The 17,076-nt window shown below is 43.0% G+C and overlaps 1 protein-coding gene across 1 annotated transcript in view; it reads left to right on the top strand.

Annotated features, from left to right (window-relative positions):
- Positions 1-17,076, top strand: part of PTPRT (protein tyrosine phosphatase receptor type T) — a 497,897-nt gene that overhangs the window by 463,716 nt on the left and 17,105 nt on the right. Inside the window, exons 21-26 of the mRNA XM_058850913.1 lie at positions 2,881-2,968; positions 10,662-10,738; positions 11,659-11,695; positions 12,562-12,659; positions 14,411-14,527; positions 15,829-15,983. Coding sequence (XP_058706896.1) covers positions 2,881-2,968; positions 10,662-10,738; positions 11,659-11,695; positions 12,562-12,659; positions 14,411-14,527; positions 15,829-15,983 — 572 coding nt within the window. The remainder of the gene's footprint in view (positions 1-2,880; positions 2,969-10,661; positions 10,739-11,658; positions 11,696-12,561; positions 12,660-14,410; positions 14,528-15,828; positions 15,984-17,076) is intronic.

Raw genomic sequence — 17,076 nt, 5'->3', positions numbered from 1 at the left:
GCCTTCAGGTTGTGGAATTCACCCCTGGACTTTAACCCTTTAATTTCTGCCTGCACATTTTCATGTGGCCCAAAGAATAGAGCTGGTGGTCCAGGCTATGATGGGACACTGTAAAATGAATGGCTGAAATACTTTTTTTTCTCAGATTATGTTTTTTAGCCCAGGTAATTTTTAATTCTGGCTCCCAGAAGATTTGTGGGAAGAGTTTTTCCACCACTGTTGAGAAGGGAATGGCTTCAGGGAAAGGGCCAGGGCTGGGTGGCACAGCTTGGGATGAACAGGAAGGCTTTGAATTGATGTCATTGCCTTTGGCAGCAAAACCGCAGCATTGAGGTGGATCAGTGAAAATGAAGGATTGGAGTTTTTGTATTTAAATTAAAAGCAAATAGCAAACTAACTAAATTCATCTATCCAAAATTTAAATTGGCTTGCAGTGAGCCTCAGTTTAATGGGAACACTTCAGTTATGTCTGGGCTGTGGTGCTTATGAAGCTTGATTGAGATGAAGCTGACTTTGAGAGATCTATCCTTATAATTTCAGCTAAAATTTAGTTTAAAAAGCTTCACTGTAACCTAAATTCCACTAGTGGGAAGATATTTCAGTATAAATTTCACAAAACTTCTCTAAGAGAAGTTTAGAGTGTTTTAGAAGTAGAAAAAGCTTAAAAATCAAGTATAGTTTTTTGAACACTAAAATTCTACTGTTGCCAAGTCAGTGAAAGGAGGGGGAGAATTTCCTGTGAAAAATGGATTAAATACCAGTGCCTGAGTGATCTGTCCTGATTTAACATTGCTGATAATGCAGATAGAAACAGGAGCCTTTTTACAATTATAGAGATACTTATTGTACCAAAAAAACCTGAAGGAACAAAGCATTAGCTCTGCTCCTCATTTTCTGGATGCAAGCCAATTATAATCCATATTCTTGACTTTATTTTTAATGCAGTCCCAATTCTCGGCGCTGCATTTTTAGGGATCTCACGGGTAAATTATTTGGGTTGTACATGGAGTTACTGCAAATTGTTCATGTGATGTTGATAAAAGTGGGGGTGCCCCTGCAAAGGTGGTTTGTGTTCATCACCAACCAGAGCTGAGCTCCCTCCCTCCAGAGCTGGTCAGTTCTGTCAAAGCACGGATTTCTGTGCTATTGAATGAGATGAAAAATCCTGGACTCTTAAATCTTCAGAGGCTCTATCAGCAAATATAAAAACATCAATTTCAGCCGAGAATTGCATGTTCAAATCAAATGAAAGGATACAGTTTGTTGAAAAGGGATTTATTGGACCTGAATATATTTTCTCTAGCCAAGATAGCTTCTCCCATGTGGAAGTCATGAGAAAGGATTTTCTTTTATTTCTTTTCCTTTTCAGATGGCTCTGATTAGGCACCTAATGACTGTTGCCATTCTCTGGTCAATCTGCTGTAATTCAATATTAGAGGAAAAATAAGGCACCTTTTTCCTCACTCTTTGAAGATGAAAATGAGCCTTCTTCACCTCTTTTCTTTCACTTGGGGATTTTTTTTTTGTTGTGTGTGGGTTTGTTGGTTGGGTGTTTTTCCTCAGAAGATGAGTTGCTCTTTGGAAACAACAGTCTGCAAAGGAAATATATGTGTGATCAAAGCCCTCACCAATTACAGAGTTATTACTCTTTCTCCTGGGCTTTTGAATAGGAACTCTGTGTCCCTGTCTTTGTCAGCAGAGCTCATGGCAGTGCTGCAGTGCCTGACATTTTCTGTCCTGGAACCCTTTGGGGGAAATTCACAGCGATCTGCTCTGCCAGGGGTTTGCTCATATTAAGTTTAATTGTAATGTCAGTGTTGTAGATCCTAATTGTGTCTCTCTGCTATTGCATTCAGGCACATAATAGACCTGGGTGGCTTGTGAAGATGAATATAAATTCATTTTGTAACACAGCTGTGTCAAACTACCCGCTGCTGGCTGAGGCAGATGTGATTCTACAACCACTGTGGTATAAACCCTCTGCAATTCCTCAGGGACCAGGAATAATAAAACTTTCAGTGATGGTTTTAGTGATGTAGAATTGTGTTAGGGGGTGCATCTGGGAGGGGGCAGATCTAGCAGAGGCAGTTCAGGAGGGGCTGCTCTCTTCACCAGGATTTTTCCAAAGAAGGCAGGACCATCCTCCAGCCTTGTCCTTTGCCAGCTGCTGCTTTCCAGGCTCTGTCTTGAAAATCCTCTTGGATTTGTCTCTAGGATGAAGTGGCTCATTTGAGGGTGTGCAGAATTGCTGTTGGGCTGATCATGGCACTGTGTGCTGCCAGTTCCTTTCCCATTTCCTTCCTCAAATAAAAGAGCAGATTTTAGGAAAATGTTTATTCTCGTGCTTCATGAGCATGCTTTACCTCATTTTTCCTCTTTCTTACACATGATCTAAAACCCTGAGCTGCTTCATCTTTCCCCAGATGAGAAATCCAGCGAATGGCTTGTCATCACCCATTGTTAACACAGGAATAGGTGAAACCACTCTATTTCCAGTGTAAATATGAAAGGCTGAGCGCTGGGTTTCAACCATCTGAGTTTCCTAGAGGTGTAGGCAAGTGACATCTCCCCGAGCCTTGTTCTGCAGGGGAAATGAGGTTGACCTGTAACTGGGCAGTCAGAAACAAATTCCCCTGATCTTTTTAGATGTGAAGTAACAGGAAGAAAATGATTCTTGACTGGCAGAAGCCAAGAGATGCAAATGGTCAGCACTGAGCTCTGCTTTTCACATTTGTGCCCTTTTCCTCACCAACAGCTGTTTCCTCGAGCAGATACTGAGTTATGCAGCTCCTTTATTTTTGCTCTGCTCTTCTTCTTTAGGCCTCTTCACCAAGGCATTGGGCAGATTTTTTAACCCCTCCCTTGCTGTTTATTTTGCAGGCACTCCCCGAGGGGCAGACGGCGTCCTGGGATACGGCCAAGGAGGACGAGAACCGCAACAAGAACAGATATGGAAACATAATCTCCTGTAGGTGTAAATTCACATTAAACTGAGCATCCTGTGAGATCTTACATGTGTCCTGTGGAGAAGGGTGTGTTTGAGAAGCTCCCAGGGAGCTGGCTAACAGTGCTGAGCGTTCAGTCCATTTGTCACAGGCTTTATTCCTGTTATTTCTATTTTCACTACAAAACCCAGAGCCACAAAAGGGAGCACAAAGGAGCTGCAGATAGATCAGATTTTTAGCTGTGGCTCAGAGCCAGATTTTCTCCTTTTGTGTGGTCAGTGTGGTCAGTAGGCAGTGCAGCAGTCACTGTTTGTCCCCAGAGAGCTGGTTTGAAGGGTGGGACAAGCTTAACTCCTGCCTCAGGATCATAATAAGGCAACTGAAAACACACTGAAGCTTCTTAGCTTACTTCTTTCAGTGATCAGTTCCTGTTGAAATCAATAGGAATATCAATACACAGCAGAACTGCAGGGCAGGGAAGACCCCATAAAACAATTTAGGTCAGCTCTATTCTCCAAAGCAGGACTAAATTCACCTTCATCCTTGTCAGATATTTGTGAAGCCTCTTCCAAAGTTGCTCTCCAAAACTGAGTTTCCCACAAGCTCTCCAGGCAGTTCAGCAGTGTTTCATTATTCCTGATAATGACTGGGGAGAGGAGGTGTGAGAATTAATTCTTTTCAAGGGCTGCTGACCTGCATCAAGTTGGAGAAGCCAAGCTTGAAACCATCAGAAGAAGAAATCAGAATATAAATGAATGTGCCATAGATTTTCATGACTGGGAAAATCTATAGAATGCTCTAAGAGCAAAATTAAATCATGCTGAGTGATATATTTCATACTGTATTTTTTCTTGTGTTAAAAATGTATTTCTTTTAGAACAAATAGATTTTACTAAAAAAGTTGTAAAAAAATAAAGGGAAAACCACCAAAAAAAACCCCACCAAAACCACAACAACAACAAAAAACCCAAAACCTCAACTCTTCATAAAGAAACCTCACCTCACACATAACTACTCCTCTCTTTGAAGCCTTGAAATAAATGATTTGTGTGGCAGTTTTGGGGGATGACATAGAACATGGCAGTTCAGGAGTCCTGTGGTGAAGATGAAGGAATCTGGAGATGAAGATTGAAGTTTGTGAGCCCTGATCAGATCCCAGTTCTGCTGCTGGCTTTGTGTGGTAGTGAGCAGCTCTCCAAGTTCACCAGAGCTCTTTATCCATGTGGAAAATGGAAGTGACAGTACTGGAATATTACAATTACTGTGGAAGTTGTCTCCCTTAATTTCAGCTCCACCTCGCTGAGCTTTCTGTGTCCTGGTGGCAGAGAGAGGTGTCCAGACAGAGGCTCCGTTTACCTGTCTATGCAATTAACTCCAATTAAATGAGTCTGAGACAGATGACTCGTCCAGCTGCAAACTCTGGATAGAAGGTGGAGGTGCCATGGTATGATTCAAGGAAGGAAATGTGAAAGATTTTGTTTTTCTGTATGATTTTGAGGAAACACTTGGCATAATTCAAAAGCAGAGGTGAAAAGAGGCAAAACTGTGTGCAAAAGCTTCCATCTCATTTATGCTGAAAGTGGTCATGAGGAAAACCTTGAACTCCAAGTGAAATGTGAGCAGCTCAAGAAGCAAAATCAAGGAAGATAAATGGGATGTTATCTAAAGAGAAGGTGTTCACAAAGACAAATTGTTGTCTAACGAAGAGTGACGCGAGCCTTTTAGCTCTAAATATAAATACAGCAGCAGTGCAGATAGGAGGTGATGAACTCAAATAAGGGAATGCAAAATGCAATCAGAGCTAAGGAACGAGAATCTGCACCGTGTAAAGTGTCAGAAAAGGAGCTCAAGTTTGAGGATTGTTGGGAAAGAATTTGGAATGGAGCTGAGAGGGTGGAGTGGGCTTTCTTCTCTTCAAGTATTTATCAGAACAAAGAGCTTGAGAAGGAGACAAGGGCTCTTTTAAAAGACAGCAAGGAAAATTTAGAAATATACAATAATGATATTGAGAAGGCTTGGAAGGGAGAAGGAAAGAAGGTTGCCTAAGGAAGGAGCATATAATTCATCAGATGTTTTGTAAGATCATTGCAAAGTTATCAGCTGAGCCTGGAGCCAGACCCCAGTGGTGGGGGTAAGTAAAACTGGTAAACTGGATGTGTGGATGAAATACAGGGAAACTCCTGCACACAATTTCACACTTGCAATCCAGGCAGCAAACTCAGCTTGTTAGGAGCCACATGGGACAAAAGTAAACTGGTGGGGTCTGAGTAAAGTCAGTGGCAGGATGCAGAGCAGAGGATGGAGAGCAGAGCTGAGAACAGCAGGGCAGTGGTTCCCTCCAGGCAGGTCATGAAAACAAATTCTGCTCTGTGGGTACAAACTGTGCAAAAGGCTGAGCAGAGGAGGTGGAACACAGTTATACCCTGAGCTGTTTTGTTGTACTTCAGTTGTAGTGGCTGGTGAAACCCAGAGCAGGCACTGGGTGCCCCTACCAGTTTATTTGGTAAAAGGCTGCATGTGGCAATTAACATTATTTATTTAACCCCGGCTGCCATTTCATCACTCCTGGAACAACAAACCCCCTTCCTTTTGGGGACTGAATTGGAAAGTCAGGTTTTGATCTGACTTTTACAGCAGCTTCAGGGACTGGTGTTAAAATGTGGGTTTGTAAGCCCTTGCAATGAGTGGCATTGCTCAGTGAATCACAGCAGATTAGATCTTGTCTTTACAGCCTCATGGGTAACAGCAGAGTTCCAGGAGTGTTTTACTGGCTCACTGCTCTCCCAGAGCTGCATTAACATCGTGCCTCTCCCTGAAAACCCAGACCACACTGCCAGCCCCAGCACCTGCTCTTCTTTCATTTGCAGAGCAGAGCTGCAGACCAGCCTGAGAGCTGATCTGCTCATGCAGAGGAGGAGCACGAGGACTCAAAGAGCTCTCCCAGCTTTTCACGGTTCCCTCCCATCTGAAACAGCTTTTGGAGCAAGGGAAAAGCTGAGCAGTGGATTTGGGGTCTGCATGACCACAGAAATCCACTGTGGATGGTGGGAAGGTGAAGACAGACTTACCATGCTGAAGGAAACTGTTCTGCTTGAACCTTTTATTATATGAGCAGAGTCCACGCTCCTGCACTTCTATAAAAGCTGTAAAAACAAAGACAGTTGTAGAGATGCCAGGTTTTTCTTTAGGGGGCAAGCGTAGGCAGTGTACCCATTTATGTGCTGAAGCAAAATGATTTAATTCTGCTTTAGGGCCCAGATATTGAAACCTTCAAAGAGCATCAGAAAGTGATTGTTGGAGGAGGGATGTTGAGCTGAATCTATTACAAGAGAAGAGAAAATGTCCAGAAGCTATATAGGACCTTTGGTTCTATTTGATTTCTCTCCATCTTGCCCAGATGTAGAGCCATTACATTACAGGAGAATAAAAACTCTCAGATGAGAGCTGAGGATGAGAAGAGATAGGATTGTGTTTTGCTTCAGCCGATGGAGAGCACTTTTGTGCCTTTCTTTTTCCCACTGAGGTACCCTGGGCTTGAAGTCTCATGATGAGCCACTAAAAACTGTGGAGCTGGTGACAAAAAGACAGTAGAGAAATTTGCTTTGTTTCCATCGTGCTCTGACTGCTGTATGCTTTGGGTTGGAAAACTGTGAATTGATCAGAGAATTTTGGGGTGGAAGAGATTTGGGGAGGAAGATTTCAGCTGGCACTGAGTGGAGAGCATTTCCTGCCCACAGACAGGGAGAAGGCATGAAATAAAAAACCCTGCACAGAATTCCAGCCTGGTTTGGGTGGGAAGGGACCTCAAGGCTCATCCAGTGGCACCCCCAGCCATGGACAGGGTCACCTTCCACTGCCCCAGGGTGCTCCAAGCCCCATCCAGCCTGGCAGAGACAGCTTGTGCCAGTGCCTGACATCAGCATTGGATTTAGACCAGAAATCTTCCAACTCCCAAGCACTTTTATTCCATGATTTCTTCTGTAGTGCCCAAACTCTTGCATGTCTCTGTGTTACCCATGGAATTTGATCCTGGCAGGGTGGGATTTATCCCACCTGGATGTTACCCAGCTCTCACGGCACAGTGCAGGCTCTGTGGGGGCAGAAAGGGGAGGACAGAGTGAGGATAAATCACATTTTTACCCCAGAACTGGGCTGGATCTCCAGAGCTGTCTGTGTTTCTCCATTCCTGTGTGGGGAACATGACAGGCAGTTTAGACGAGCTGTGTAATGTTTCGATGGCGAAAGTTGTGTGAGATTAATCCAGTGCTGGTGTCAAACTGAGACGTGGAAAAATTGCAATGATACTTCAAATGATCACTAATGGGAATTTTGACAGGAGTTTAAAACAGTAACAATTTTGTGCTAAAATGGGAGCTCAGAGCTTTTCTGTGAAATTCTTGTCATTTCTGAAGTCTGCTTTAAGACCAATTTTCAGTCAAACTGCTCTTCATATAAATTTAGAGTTCTGCTAACTTGTAGACTGAAGTAAACAGGGAGAAATAAAACCATTTACACATTTGTTAAGGTTTGGTGGGGTTTTTGTTTGTTTGTTTTTTGTTTTTTTGTGGTCCTGAATGCAACTTTTTTTTCTGGTTTTCCCTCCATTTTTAATGTTCCTTGGAGTCCATTTTCAACTCACAGGGATATGATGTCTGATAAATTTAGTGAAGAGTTGAGCAACACTTTCATTTCAGCCTGCCAAGAATACTGTGTCCTTGGCTAGAGGAGTCCAGTGGATAAAGAGAAGAATCAGAAATAAGTTTTAACCACTGGGAGAAGATATAATAAAGGCATTTGCTGTTCTTTAAATAGCCTTTTAAAATCTGCAGGCAAAAAAACCTAAGTACAAGATCCTTACTACTAAGAGCATAATGATTTGCCTTTTTTTTCCTTTCTTTTTAAGTCAAATCCCAAAGTTTTTTTTGTGAAAAAAATATATTTACAAGGGAACTTATTTTATGAACTTTTATCCAGACTGTTCTCCTAAACTTTGGAACAAGGTTAAAGATACCATTAAGACATCATTAATATTTTGTGTGCTTCACATATACACAGATTTTATTTTTTTTTCTGCTGCACTGTTCTAACTTGTAAGAGCAATAAATCTCCCTCAGGAATTAATCTCATTTTAGTAAAATATGCAATGAAATATTTTGAATTCTGTCCTCCAAAAGCAAAGTTCAGCTTAAAGCATTTTTCATTTGCTCCCAAAATATGATTAGACCTGAATGTCTCCTTTAACAAACAAAAAAAAACCCAAAAAAATCATTAATCTTCATTTAAATTTCTTCATCCTTTATACTTTTTCCCATATTTGACTTACTATAAAAAAGGGAAAAAGAAGAACAAACCAACAACACTTTCTTACACCTACAGAGCATCTTTTCCTTAGCCATAATTACCCATAATTGCCTGAAATCCTGGAGCTGCTCTGCACTCTGCTTCCCAGTTCTTCCCCATTCAGCTCCCTCTGGATGCATTCATCCTGCCTGCTTTAACTTTCTGTCCAAAGAGTGGCTCAAAGTGCTGAAACTTAATTTTGATGTTTGGCTCCATTCAATGAAGACAGGCAGGTGCTTCCTCCAGGGTTATTCAGAGCGCTCCAGCTCCAGACATTGTGTGTGTCCCTCATTAAAAAATAAACCTGAGATTCTTTTCCCTTGTCACTGGGGATGTTTTTGGTCTCATCATTGGGACATTTTTGGTCTCATCATTGGGGACTTTTTTGGTCTCATCATTGGGACATTTTTGGTCTCATCATTGGAGATATTTTTGGTCTCATCATTTTTGGTTCTGTTGTTGCAATGAGTTGAGACTTCCACGGTGCTGTTCTCTTGGGAGGAGTCAGTGAATGTTCCCCTCCCAGGCATTTGCTCCAGGGTTTGCTTTTTCTTTGCTTTCATTCCATGTGGCTCCTAACAAGCTTAGTTTGCTGCCTGGAATTGCAAGTGTGAAATTGTCTGCGGGAGTTTCCCTGTATTTCATCCACATGTCCGGTTTAATCAGCTTTTTGTCCGTCTTTGTGAATTGCTCTAAGTATAAATTCTTTTGTTGTCTGTCTAACCACATGATTTACTGTGACTCCTCGTGCAGCTGCCTTGAGTGCAGGTAATTGGGAACATCAGCACTTGGAGAAATATTCCCCCTTCTCTGTGTCTACAAAGGTTATATTTATTAATACAAATATAGCAGGGCTTTTGATGGATTCACCTGCAGAACCTTCTTTGAATGCAGATATGGGATTTGATAAATGATTTGATAAATGCAGCAATGTGGTTGTATTTTTTTTAGGTGTGTAAATCTCACCCAATGGCTGAACAGAGTAGAATCATTCCTTTACACAGCCAAATGAATATTTAATATATATCCAAGTCTTGGTTTTCAGAACTGCTCGTGCATCTGTCTTCACAATTATTATCTGATCCTACATTTAATTAAGACATGACTAAACCCCTTTTGACTGAGTTACTGCAGAATCACACTTCATATTTTTATGTTTCATTGCTATGATTCTTTTTAATTGAATGTAAATCATGCTTAGGCCTGTGCTCTGCAAAGTGCTGCTAAACATTCATGCTTCTCTGACTGAGAGCTTTGCTCCACAGGGCTGGTAGAGAGGAAATAAACGTAATGGACTCGATATTATACTTCTTTTAAAATATGATTTAGAAATGAGCACAGCATGGCCAGCAGTGACCCCCATAACCCAGTGGCCTCTGCCGAGCAACTGGCCCTTAGAAGCAGTTCTGCAATTAACTCATAGCAGTGCTGGGATTGCCAGAGCAAATCACATCAGCAGCCTGGCTCTGGAGCATCTCCTGTGCCAGAGCCCAGCACCAGCTGTTCCACAGAAAGATCAAAATATTCCCCTGTGGAAAATCACGACATAATCTGCCCGCTGGGGTAGTTCCTTTCTGTGCCTGAACTGGGAGCGTGCTGGGAGATGAAAAGATTGATCTCTGCTATTTTATTGCCTTATCTAAAGTAACTTTGAATCTCCTCAAAATGATGAACATTTCTGATTTTGTTGGGTTTTTTTCAGCACTGCCTCCATGCCGTTTTGCTGCTGTTAGTTCTGTGGGTTACATAAAGGAATGTTACTCTGATTTAGTTTGTATTTCCTTCCAGTTTCTGGGTTTTTCCATTTCTTATTTGCAGGGTTTCATTACCATTTTACCCTCCTTAATCTTTTATATCTCTGTCATCACCTATTTATTTATGTCCTGCTCTTGTCAGTTTTAGCTCTTGCCTCAGTTTCCATGGATCAGATGAAGCCGAGGGAGTTTGTAGTGTCCAAGCAGGAAAATGTTTTTTGTCATGGAGTTACATCTTGCAAAGATCTGTCCCAAACCTCCCTAACCAGGTGATGTGTGACCTGCCTCAAATCCCCAGAAGGATTTGGTGACAGCAATGGGTTCAATGAATACAGAGCATGACTGACTTAAGGATCTCAACATTACATCTTAAACACAAAACAAACTTTGGCTTTTAGCAACAGGAATACACATGATGCTATTCCATTTTTGGTTATTGTAACTATTCAATCATTCAGTTACCATGGTGGGATTTCTGAGGCCAGGAGTTGCACTTTGTGTGTCCATTTCAGCTCAGGGCATTCTGTAATTCCATGCCAGCACCCTTGCAGGAGTCAGCAGATCATTTAGAAACTCCTCTTTATCGTTACTGTCACTTTTTTTTTCCTTTTCCTTCCTTCAGATGATCATTCAAGAGTGAGATTGCAGCTGCTGGATGGGGACCCTCACTCTGACTACATCAACGCCAATTACATCGACGTAAGGCTCCGGACATTCCCCCTGTGACAAACCCGCCTGTGACAATCCTGCTCATGAGTTTGGTGCCCCTGACACAGGGCCAGGCTGTGGATCTGATATGAATGACAGCTGAAAGTTGCACAAACACCCTGTTGTGACAGGGAGAAGGCTCTCAATCTCCACTTTATTTTGTCTGACCAATCTGGAGAGATGGAGATTTCCCTTGTTTGACAGATCCACCAGCATAAGTGGGCGAAGTGATGGATGCAGAAATCAATATCAGCCCCTCACAATAGCATTAGTAGATATCAGAGACTTGCCAGCTACTCACAAAGTTGTGGTGCAGAAGGCATGCATGTAAACAGATTGATTTTTGTTTAAGTGTTATAGAATGGCACTGGAAAAGCAGCCTCTGTCTCACACACAGGGTGATCCAATGGACCTGTGTCTAGAGAACACAGCTCTTGAGTCAACAGGAAATGTTTAGAACAGTTTCTTGAAAGGATAAAAGTTGCCCTCAGAATTTTCACAGAGACAAATTCATACCTTTCTTCTTTTTAAACAAGATGTTGTGTTTTGCCTATCTGTTTTTGGTGTTACCCACAGGTAATGCAGGATTTGTGTTTCTTTGTGAAAAAAGTTTAAAAATGCCCCATTCCTGCCTTGTCTTTGGCACGAAGAGATTGTGTTATTCAGCCTGAGGGATTTGCCCTCACCTAAAATCTCTCAGGGCAGCCCAGATGCCCGTTCATTCATTCATTCATTCATTCATTCATTCATTCATTCATTCATTCATTCCATAACCAGTTAATTATAATATATTACACAATTATACACTGTCCAGAGGGCAGCAGTTGGCACCTGGAAAGTATCAAATCCCTGGTGAATTTTGTCTGAGCTGTGATCTCACAGACACTCACCTATTTTTTTATTTTTCCCAGGGGTACCATCGGCCTCGCCATTACATTGCAACTCAAGGCAAGTTCACTCTTGTATGTCTAAATATTTGTAAACCCACTGCTGGTTTACATTGTTGTAGGAGCTTTTTATGGGGTGGCACCACCTGTTTTGAGGAACATTTATATGGGCAAAAGGGGGAAGGATGTAGAATTTTCCAAGATCTTTATGGCACTTAGGCTTAAAACCTCAGCTGCAGGAATAGAAAATGCCACTTAGAGGTGACAGTGCAGCCTAGAATGTGTCATTTGTGATGGAGTATGAGAGGACAACTACGAGGGACTTTGTGGGTCTTGGCTTTACCTTGCTGGTGGTGGGAAGTGTGAATAAGCTGTGACTGATGAGCCTTTGAAGGGAAATAGTAGGAAATGCATTTGAACACCACCATCTGTAAGTCACTTGGTGAATTTCCTGTAAGAAATGAAATAAGGTCAGGGAGAGGCTCGGGGCTGACAGACATCTTGTGAGCACTGGTTGGTTGGCTATTGGAACCTGAAATTCTTCTGGGGAAAACTTCAGAAAAGAGCTAATTCCTGCATGTTTCCTTCCTCCTCCATAATCAATCAATATTGAATGGTGTGCTGCATCAGGTGTGAATTACAGTACAGGTTCAGTGTGGGGCACATCCTTGTCCCATCGCTTACACAGTCATTTACTGGAGCCATCACTTGTGTTACAACCATGCTGGAACCTTAAATACCTGCTGTGAGGAAGGGTTGGACCTCCCAGAGAGCTCCAGGCTGTGGGTGTCTGTAACCCTGAATGACAGGAGATCTCAGAGAGAGCAGGATCCTGCAGGAACAGGACAAGGCTGGAGAGCAGCTGGGAGGGGTTATTGGCATTCCCTGCACTCTCTTGAGATGTCCTTTTTGTCTTTCCTGCCCCAGGGCCGATGCAAGAGACAGTGAAGGATTTCTGGAGAATGATTTGGCAAGAAAACTCTGCGAGTGTTGTCATGGTCACCAACCTGGTGGAAGTGGGCAGGGTAAGGTGCCGCTCCCAATGCGCCAAGCCAGACCAGGGCTGTGTTTAACACGGAGCTGCTGCTCAGGAGAGCTCAGCAGCAAAATGCCTTTTGCTTCCTGCAGGAAGGAAATTAATTCAGCCACTCTGGGTTTTTCTGTAAAATGCTGGGGTTTGTAATACTTAGCTGCTTCCCTTCTAGACTAATAAGGATCGTGTTCCTGCTGTAAGTCTGGGCTTGCTGAGTTACACAAATTTATGCTAGCTCAGAAACTGTCTAGCTGTAGCCTTCCTCAGTACAGAAGGAATAATGTACTTCTGTAATAGTTACTCCTTATCTGATGATTTGAATACTCCTCTAAAAATCCAGAGGTGTCAAGATTTGTGTCTGGATGGCTCCAACCATCAAAAGACCTCTTTACACGAGAGTCCAAAACCTGGAGTTCCTGAGGTCACTGTTCCTGCTGGTTGAGGATTTTGTGGATCCTGGGACCACCCTAAACACCCACTGATCCCTCTCCTGGGCTGACCTGGACCAGACATCCCTGTGCCAGCACAAAGCAGCTCCCACAGCCCATCATGGGACCAAATATATCTCAAAAGGTGTTGGCTGGACCTCAGGAAATACGGCAGCAGAATGTCTGGGGTGGCTTTTCCCAGCATGGTTTTTGCTTGAGAGGCATTTTCAGCCAGAAACTGGAGTTCTAAAAAAAAATTGTCCTGATGTTTGTAACTTTCAATTGCTTGGGTACTAAGAAAAATTTAAATTATCGTTTACTCAGAGCCATTAGAAATTCAGCTCCTTTGTGTTTGATTTCCCTTAGATCTCATGGTTGAATGCCAGCTGCTTGTGTTCATTTATTACTATTTATTCTATTTTACCTTCTACTGACACTTCAGTTTGAAATAAATGCCTCTGTGTAAAAGAAAAAAAACCCAACCAAACAACAACAAAAACCCACAACAAACCTACATTAATCATATTTAATATTTATAAAACCCCTTCCAATTATGACTGGAACTGGAACATGAAGCCTGCTTTGCAGCAGCTAATTGCTTCAGCTTTAGGTATTGTTCCACTCTTTCATGCTAGAGCATTTAATAACCTGATAGTCTTTGTTAGCCTAAATATCCCTTCTGGAGTTTCCCAGCCTTCCTTTTATTTCTTCTGGTGCTTTTGCACATGGCTCCTAGAACTGGTTAAGCTGGGATATGTTTACCTGCTCAGGAGATTTCTCTCTTGAGCCTTTGTTGAAGCCTGTCACAGCTGGTAAAATGCCAACTTTGTGTCCACATCTGATAAAGAAAGCTCAGAGTCAAACAAATTTAGTGTCACAACATGTATCCCACAATCCCCATGAACTGAAATTCTTTGGTTAAACACAGAGAGTTCAGAATTGCAGGAGCAGCAGCACAGATTTTTCTCAAAAGGGATGGTGGTGGTGACTGTCAGGTGTTCTGTACATCTGATATGGGCCAGGCACACGTGGAAATTCAAAGATTAAACAAAAAAAAGAAAAAAGAAAGAAAAAAAGATATAATGCATCATTTGCATTTGTGTGGACAACAAAGGGACCTTTAGAAAAATCCTGCCTGTGGTTTCTATGTGTGGTAAAGGAATTTTGATCTAATTTATACAGTTAATTTTGGCAACTCTGCACATCAGAAGAAAGCCCAATTTGCATTGGCTTCAGCTTGGAAGTGGAGGAAAATATAGGTCAGCTCTGACTCAACTTGAACGAGTTCCTCTCAATATTTTCCTTTCTCCCCCAGGTGAAGTGTGTTCGATACTGGCCAGATGACACAGAAGTCTATGGAGATATTAAAGTCACATTAATTGAGACAGAGCCATTGGCAGAGTATGTCATACGTACCTTCACTGTCCAAAAGGTAAGGAGGTCTTCAAGCAGCTGAAACTGTGACACACTTTATTTGTGCTCAGAAACTCTGGGAAACACATCCAGAACGCTCTTGGAGATGGGAGCTGTGCTATTTGGACAGGCTTCACATCAGCAAAACTAAATTTTTGACAGGGATTCCATTTTTGGACAAATGATTTTACAGGAACATCTTGATGTAGCCACAAAAGTAGAATCCACAGTGCATAAAGTTTAACTTGCATCCAAAAGGCAGCAGATAGCTGATGGTATGCCAGGAATAATAACTGCCTTGTTTCACAGGGGCAAATGGCAGAGGAAAGAAGGTACCAGTTCAACTGGATGCCACAAAGGGTCCCCTTTCACCAGAAATGAGAATATAATAAAAGCAAGAGTATAAAACCTATCCCCAGACCAGCAGGATTTGGAAGATTTTGTTACTTGTAATTAGAAATTGGAAGTCTAAGCGTCAGAGTATTCCAGGTCTGTCCAAATTACTTTCCAAACACTCTGTAAGTGGTTTGAAAGCTTTTCCAAAATTTCCTGCTCAATGAACTTCAGCCACACTGGGAATATTATTTCAGTTTTCTGATACATCAGCTCCATATTTCATTAAATCGTAGAAAAACTTGGTGAGAAATGCTAATGCCAAAATCTGACAGGCTAGAGGAGCTGCTGCTGGATTCCACCCACGTTTCCTGGACAATAAAACACAGCTGAGCCAGAGTTCTGGGTTACCCTTTGCAGGGCACATAAAGGTGTGATTTTCACATACCAACACCTTGCTCTCCCCAGAAAAGATGGTTCTGGGTACCAATTTTTGCCCTTTTCACTGCCAGCAGTATTTCAAACAGAGAATTTTTGCCAGGAGGTGGCAAAAAATCTGCTGTTACCTGGGGGATGCCCACTCTCGAGGTGTTCACTCCCCAGGCTCTTGCTTCAATGCCCCAAACAGGATTTAAGAGTGAATTTTTGGTGGTTTATGGCTACAACACGAGAGGATGAGGGTAAGCACAGGCATGGAGAGCCAGGGCTGAGGTCACCTTGATGAGGTGGGTTTGAACTCTGGGACCACTGGTTGGAAGGGGGAGCTGGTAGCCACCTTCCCAGCCCTCAGGGGAGCATTACCCACTTCCCTGGGAGCTGGAATTTGGCTGGAAGCGTTTTTAGAGCAAAAAGCAGCTTTGGATGCATTTCCACGCGTAGTGAGAGCTCAGTGCTTGTTATCCCTCTGCTTGAGTGAAGGCAGCAGGGAGCAGAATATGCTGATTGGAGTCTGATGGAAGAAAAATAGAGGCTGTGTTGTCTCCTCAGAAAGGCTACCATGAGATCCGAGAGATTCGGCAGTTCCACTTCACCAGCTGGCCGGACCACGGCGTCCCCTGCTACGCCACGGGGCTGCTGGGCTTCGTCCGCCAGGTGAAGTTCCTCAACCCCCCCGAGGCAGGACCCATCGTGGTGCACTGCAGGTAGGACAGCTCTCCACCTGAGCCCCTCCTCCAGCAGCTCTTCCCTCTCTTTTCTTCCCTCCTGGCAATAACCAGCCGCTGTTTAAGGGAAACACTTGTGGGCCTCGCCAGGAAACAAAGGGAAATATGGTTTTTTCTTCCCTAAAGTGGCAGATCTGGAGCCAAGCTGGCATGAGTTGGAGATGATGGGAGTAGGGCAGAGAGGGTCTCTCAAATGTAGAAGTCCTTCCCCCAGATGGTTGTAGCAGAGCATCCAGCTCTGCTAGGGGAAGTGGTGAATATCTGGGACAGCCACTCCAGGCCCTCAAACCTCATGTGGCAGAATGGACAATGCTGGGCACAAACACAGAGAATTTTAAAGCACCTTTGCTTTTCTGTACCCTCATGTGCTGCAGCTCAGCTCTGTACCAGCATGAAAGTCCTTTCCTGGTCTGGAGGAAGGTGACCCTGCCCACAGCAGGGTGTTGGATCTACACCATCGTTAAGGTCCATTCCAACACAGACCATTCTGTGAATTTATGCTTTTATGGTCTGAAATATTTGTCTGGCTGGGTCTGGCTGCCAGCCCTTGGGCACCTTGGCTTCCTGAAAGCCTAGGAGCTGGGGTGAGAATCTCAGATTAAAAACTTGCCCAGTGGCTTCCAGCTACCAAATAAAAGGAGTTAAATGCCTTCAAATGCAAGAAAAGGCATTGTGACAAAACCAGAGTTTGGGTTTGCAGCAGCAGCTACGTCTGCAGGGCTCAGGGTGTGTGTGAGCAAAAGATGTGTTTGAGAACAAGGCCAGAGAGCAGAGCTGGCTGTCCCAAAATCTCACCCTTAATCCATCCACAGGGAACTGCCTCTAGTTCCCGCTCTGTGTCTTGTGAAAGAGAGAGAAAATACATCCTACAACTACTTTAAAAAGGAAAATCAATCAAATCTTATCTTTTCTAAGCAGTTTTGGATTGGGTGGGTGTTTTGTTTCGTTGGATTCTTTTAGCAAACAAGCGAGTCCGTTTTATAATCAAGTACAGCTAATCCTGAGGAGTTGGCAGAAGAGATTTCATTTACAGCTGAGGGCCTGAGTTTGCTACTTTGGTGCCATGACACAG

The sequence above is a fragment of the Poecile atricapillus genome, chromosome 15 (genome assembly GCF_030490865.1).
Source record: "Poecile atricapillus isolate bPoeAtr1 chromosome 15, bPoeAtr1.hap1, whole genome shotgun sequence".
Classification (NCBI taxonomy): Eukaryota; Metazoa; Chordata; class Aves; order Passeriformes; family Paridae; genus Poecile; species Poecile atricapillus.
Note: the sequence above shows the minus strand (reverse complement) of the source record. Positions and strands in the feature narration are given on the sequence as shown.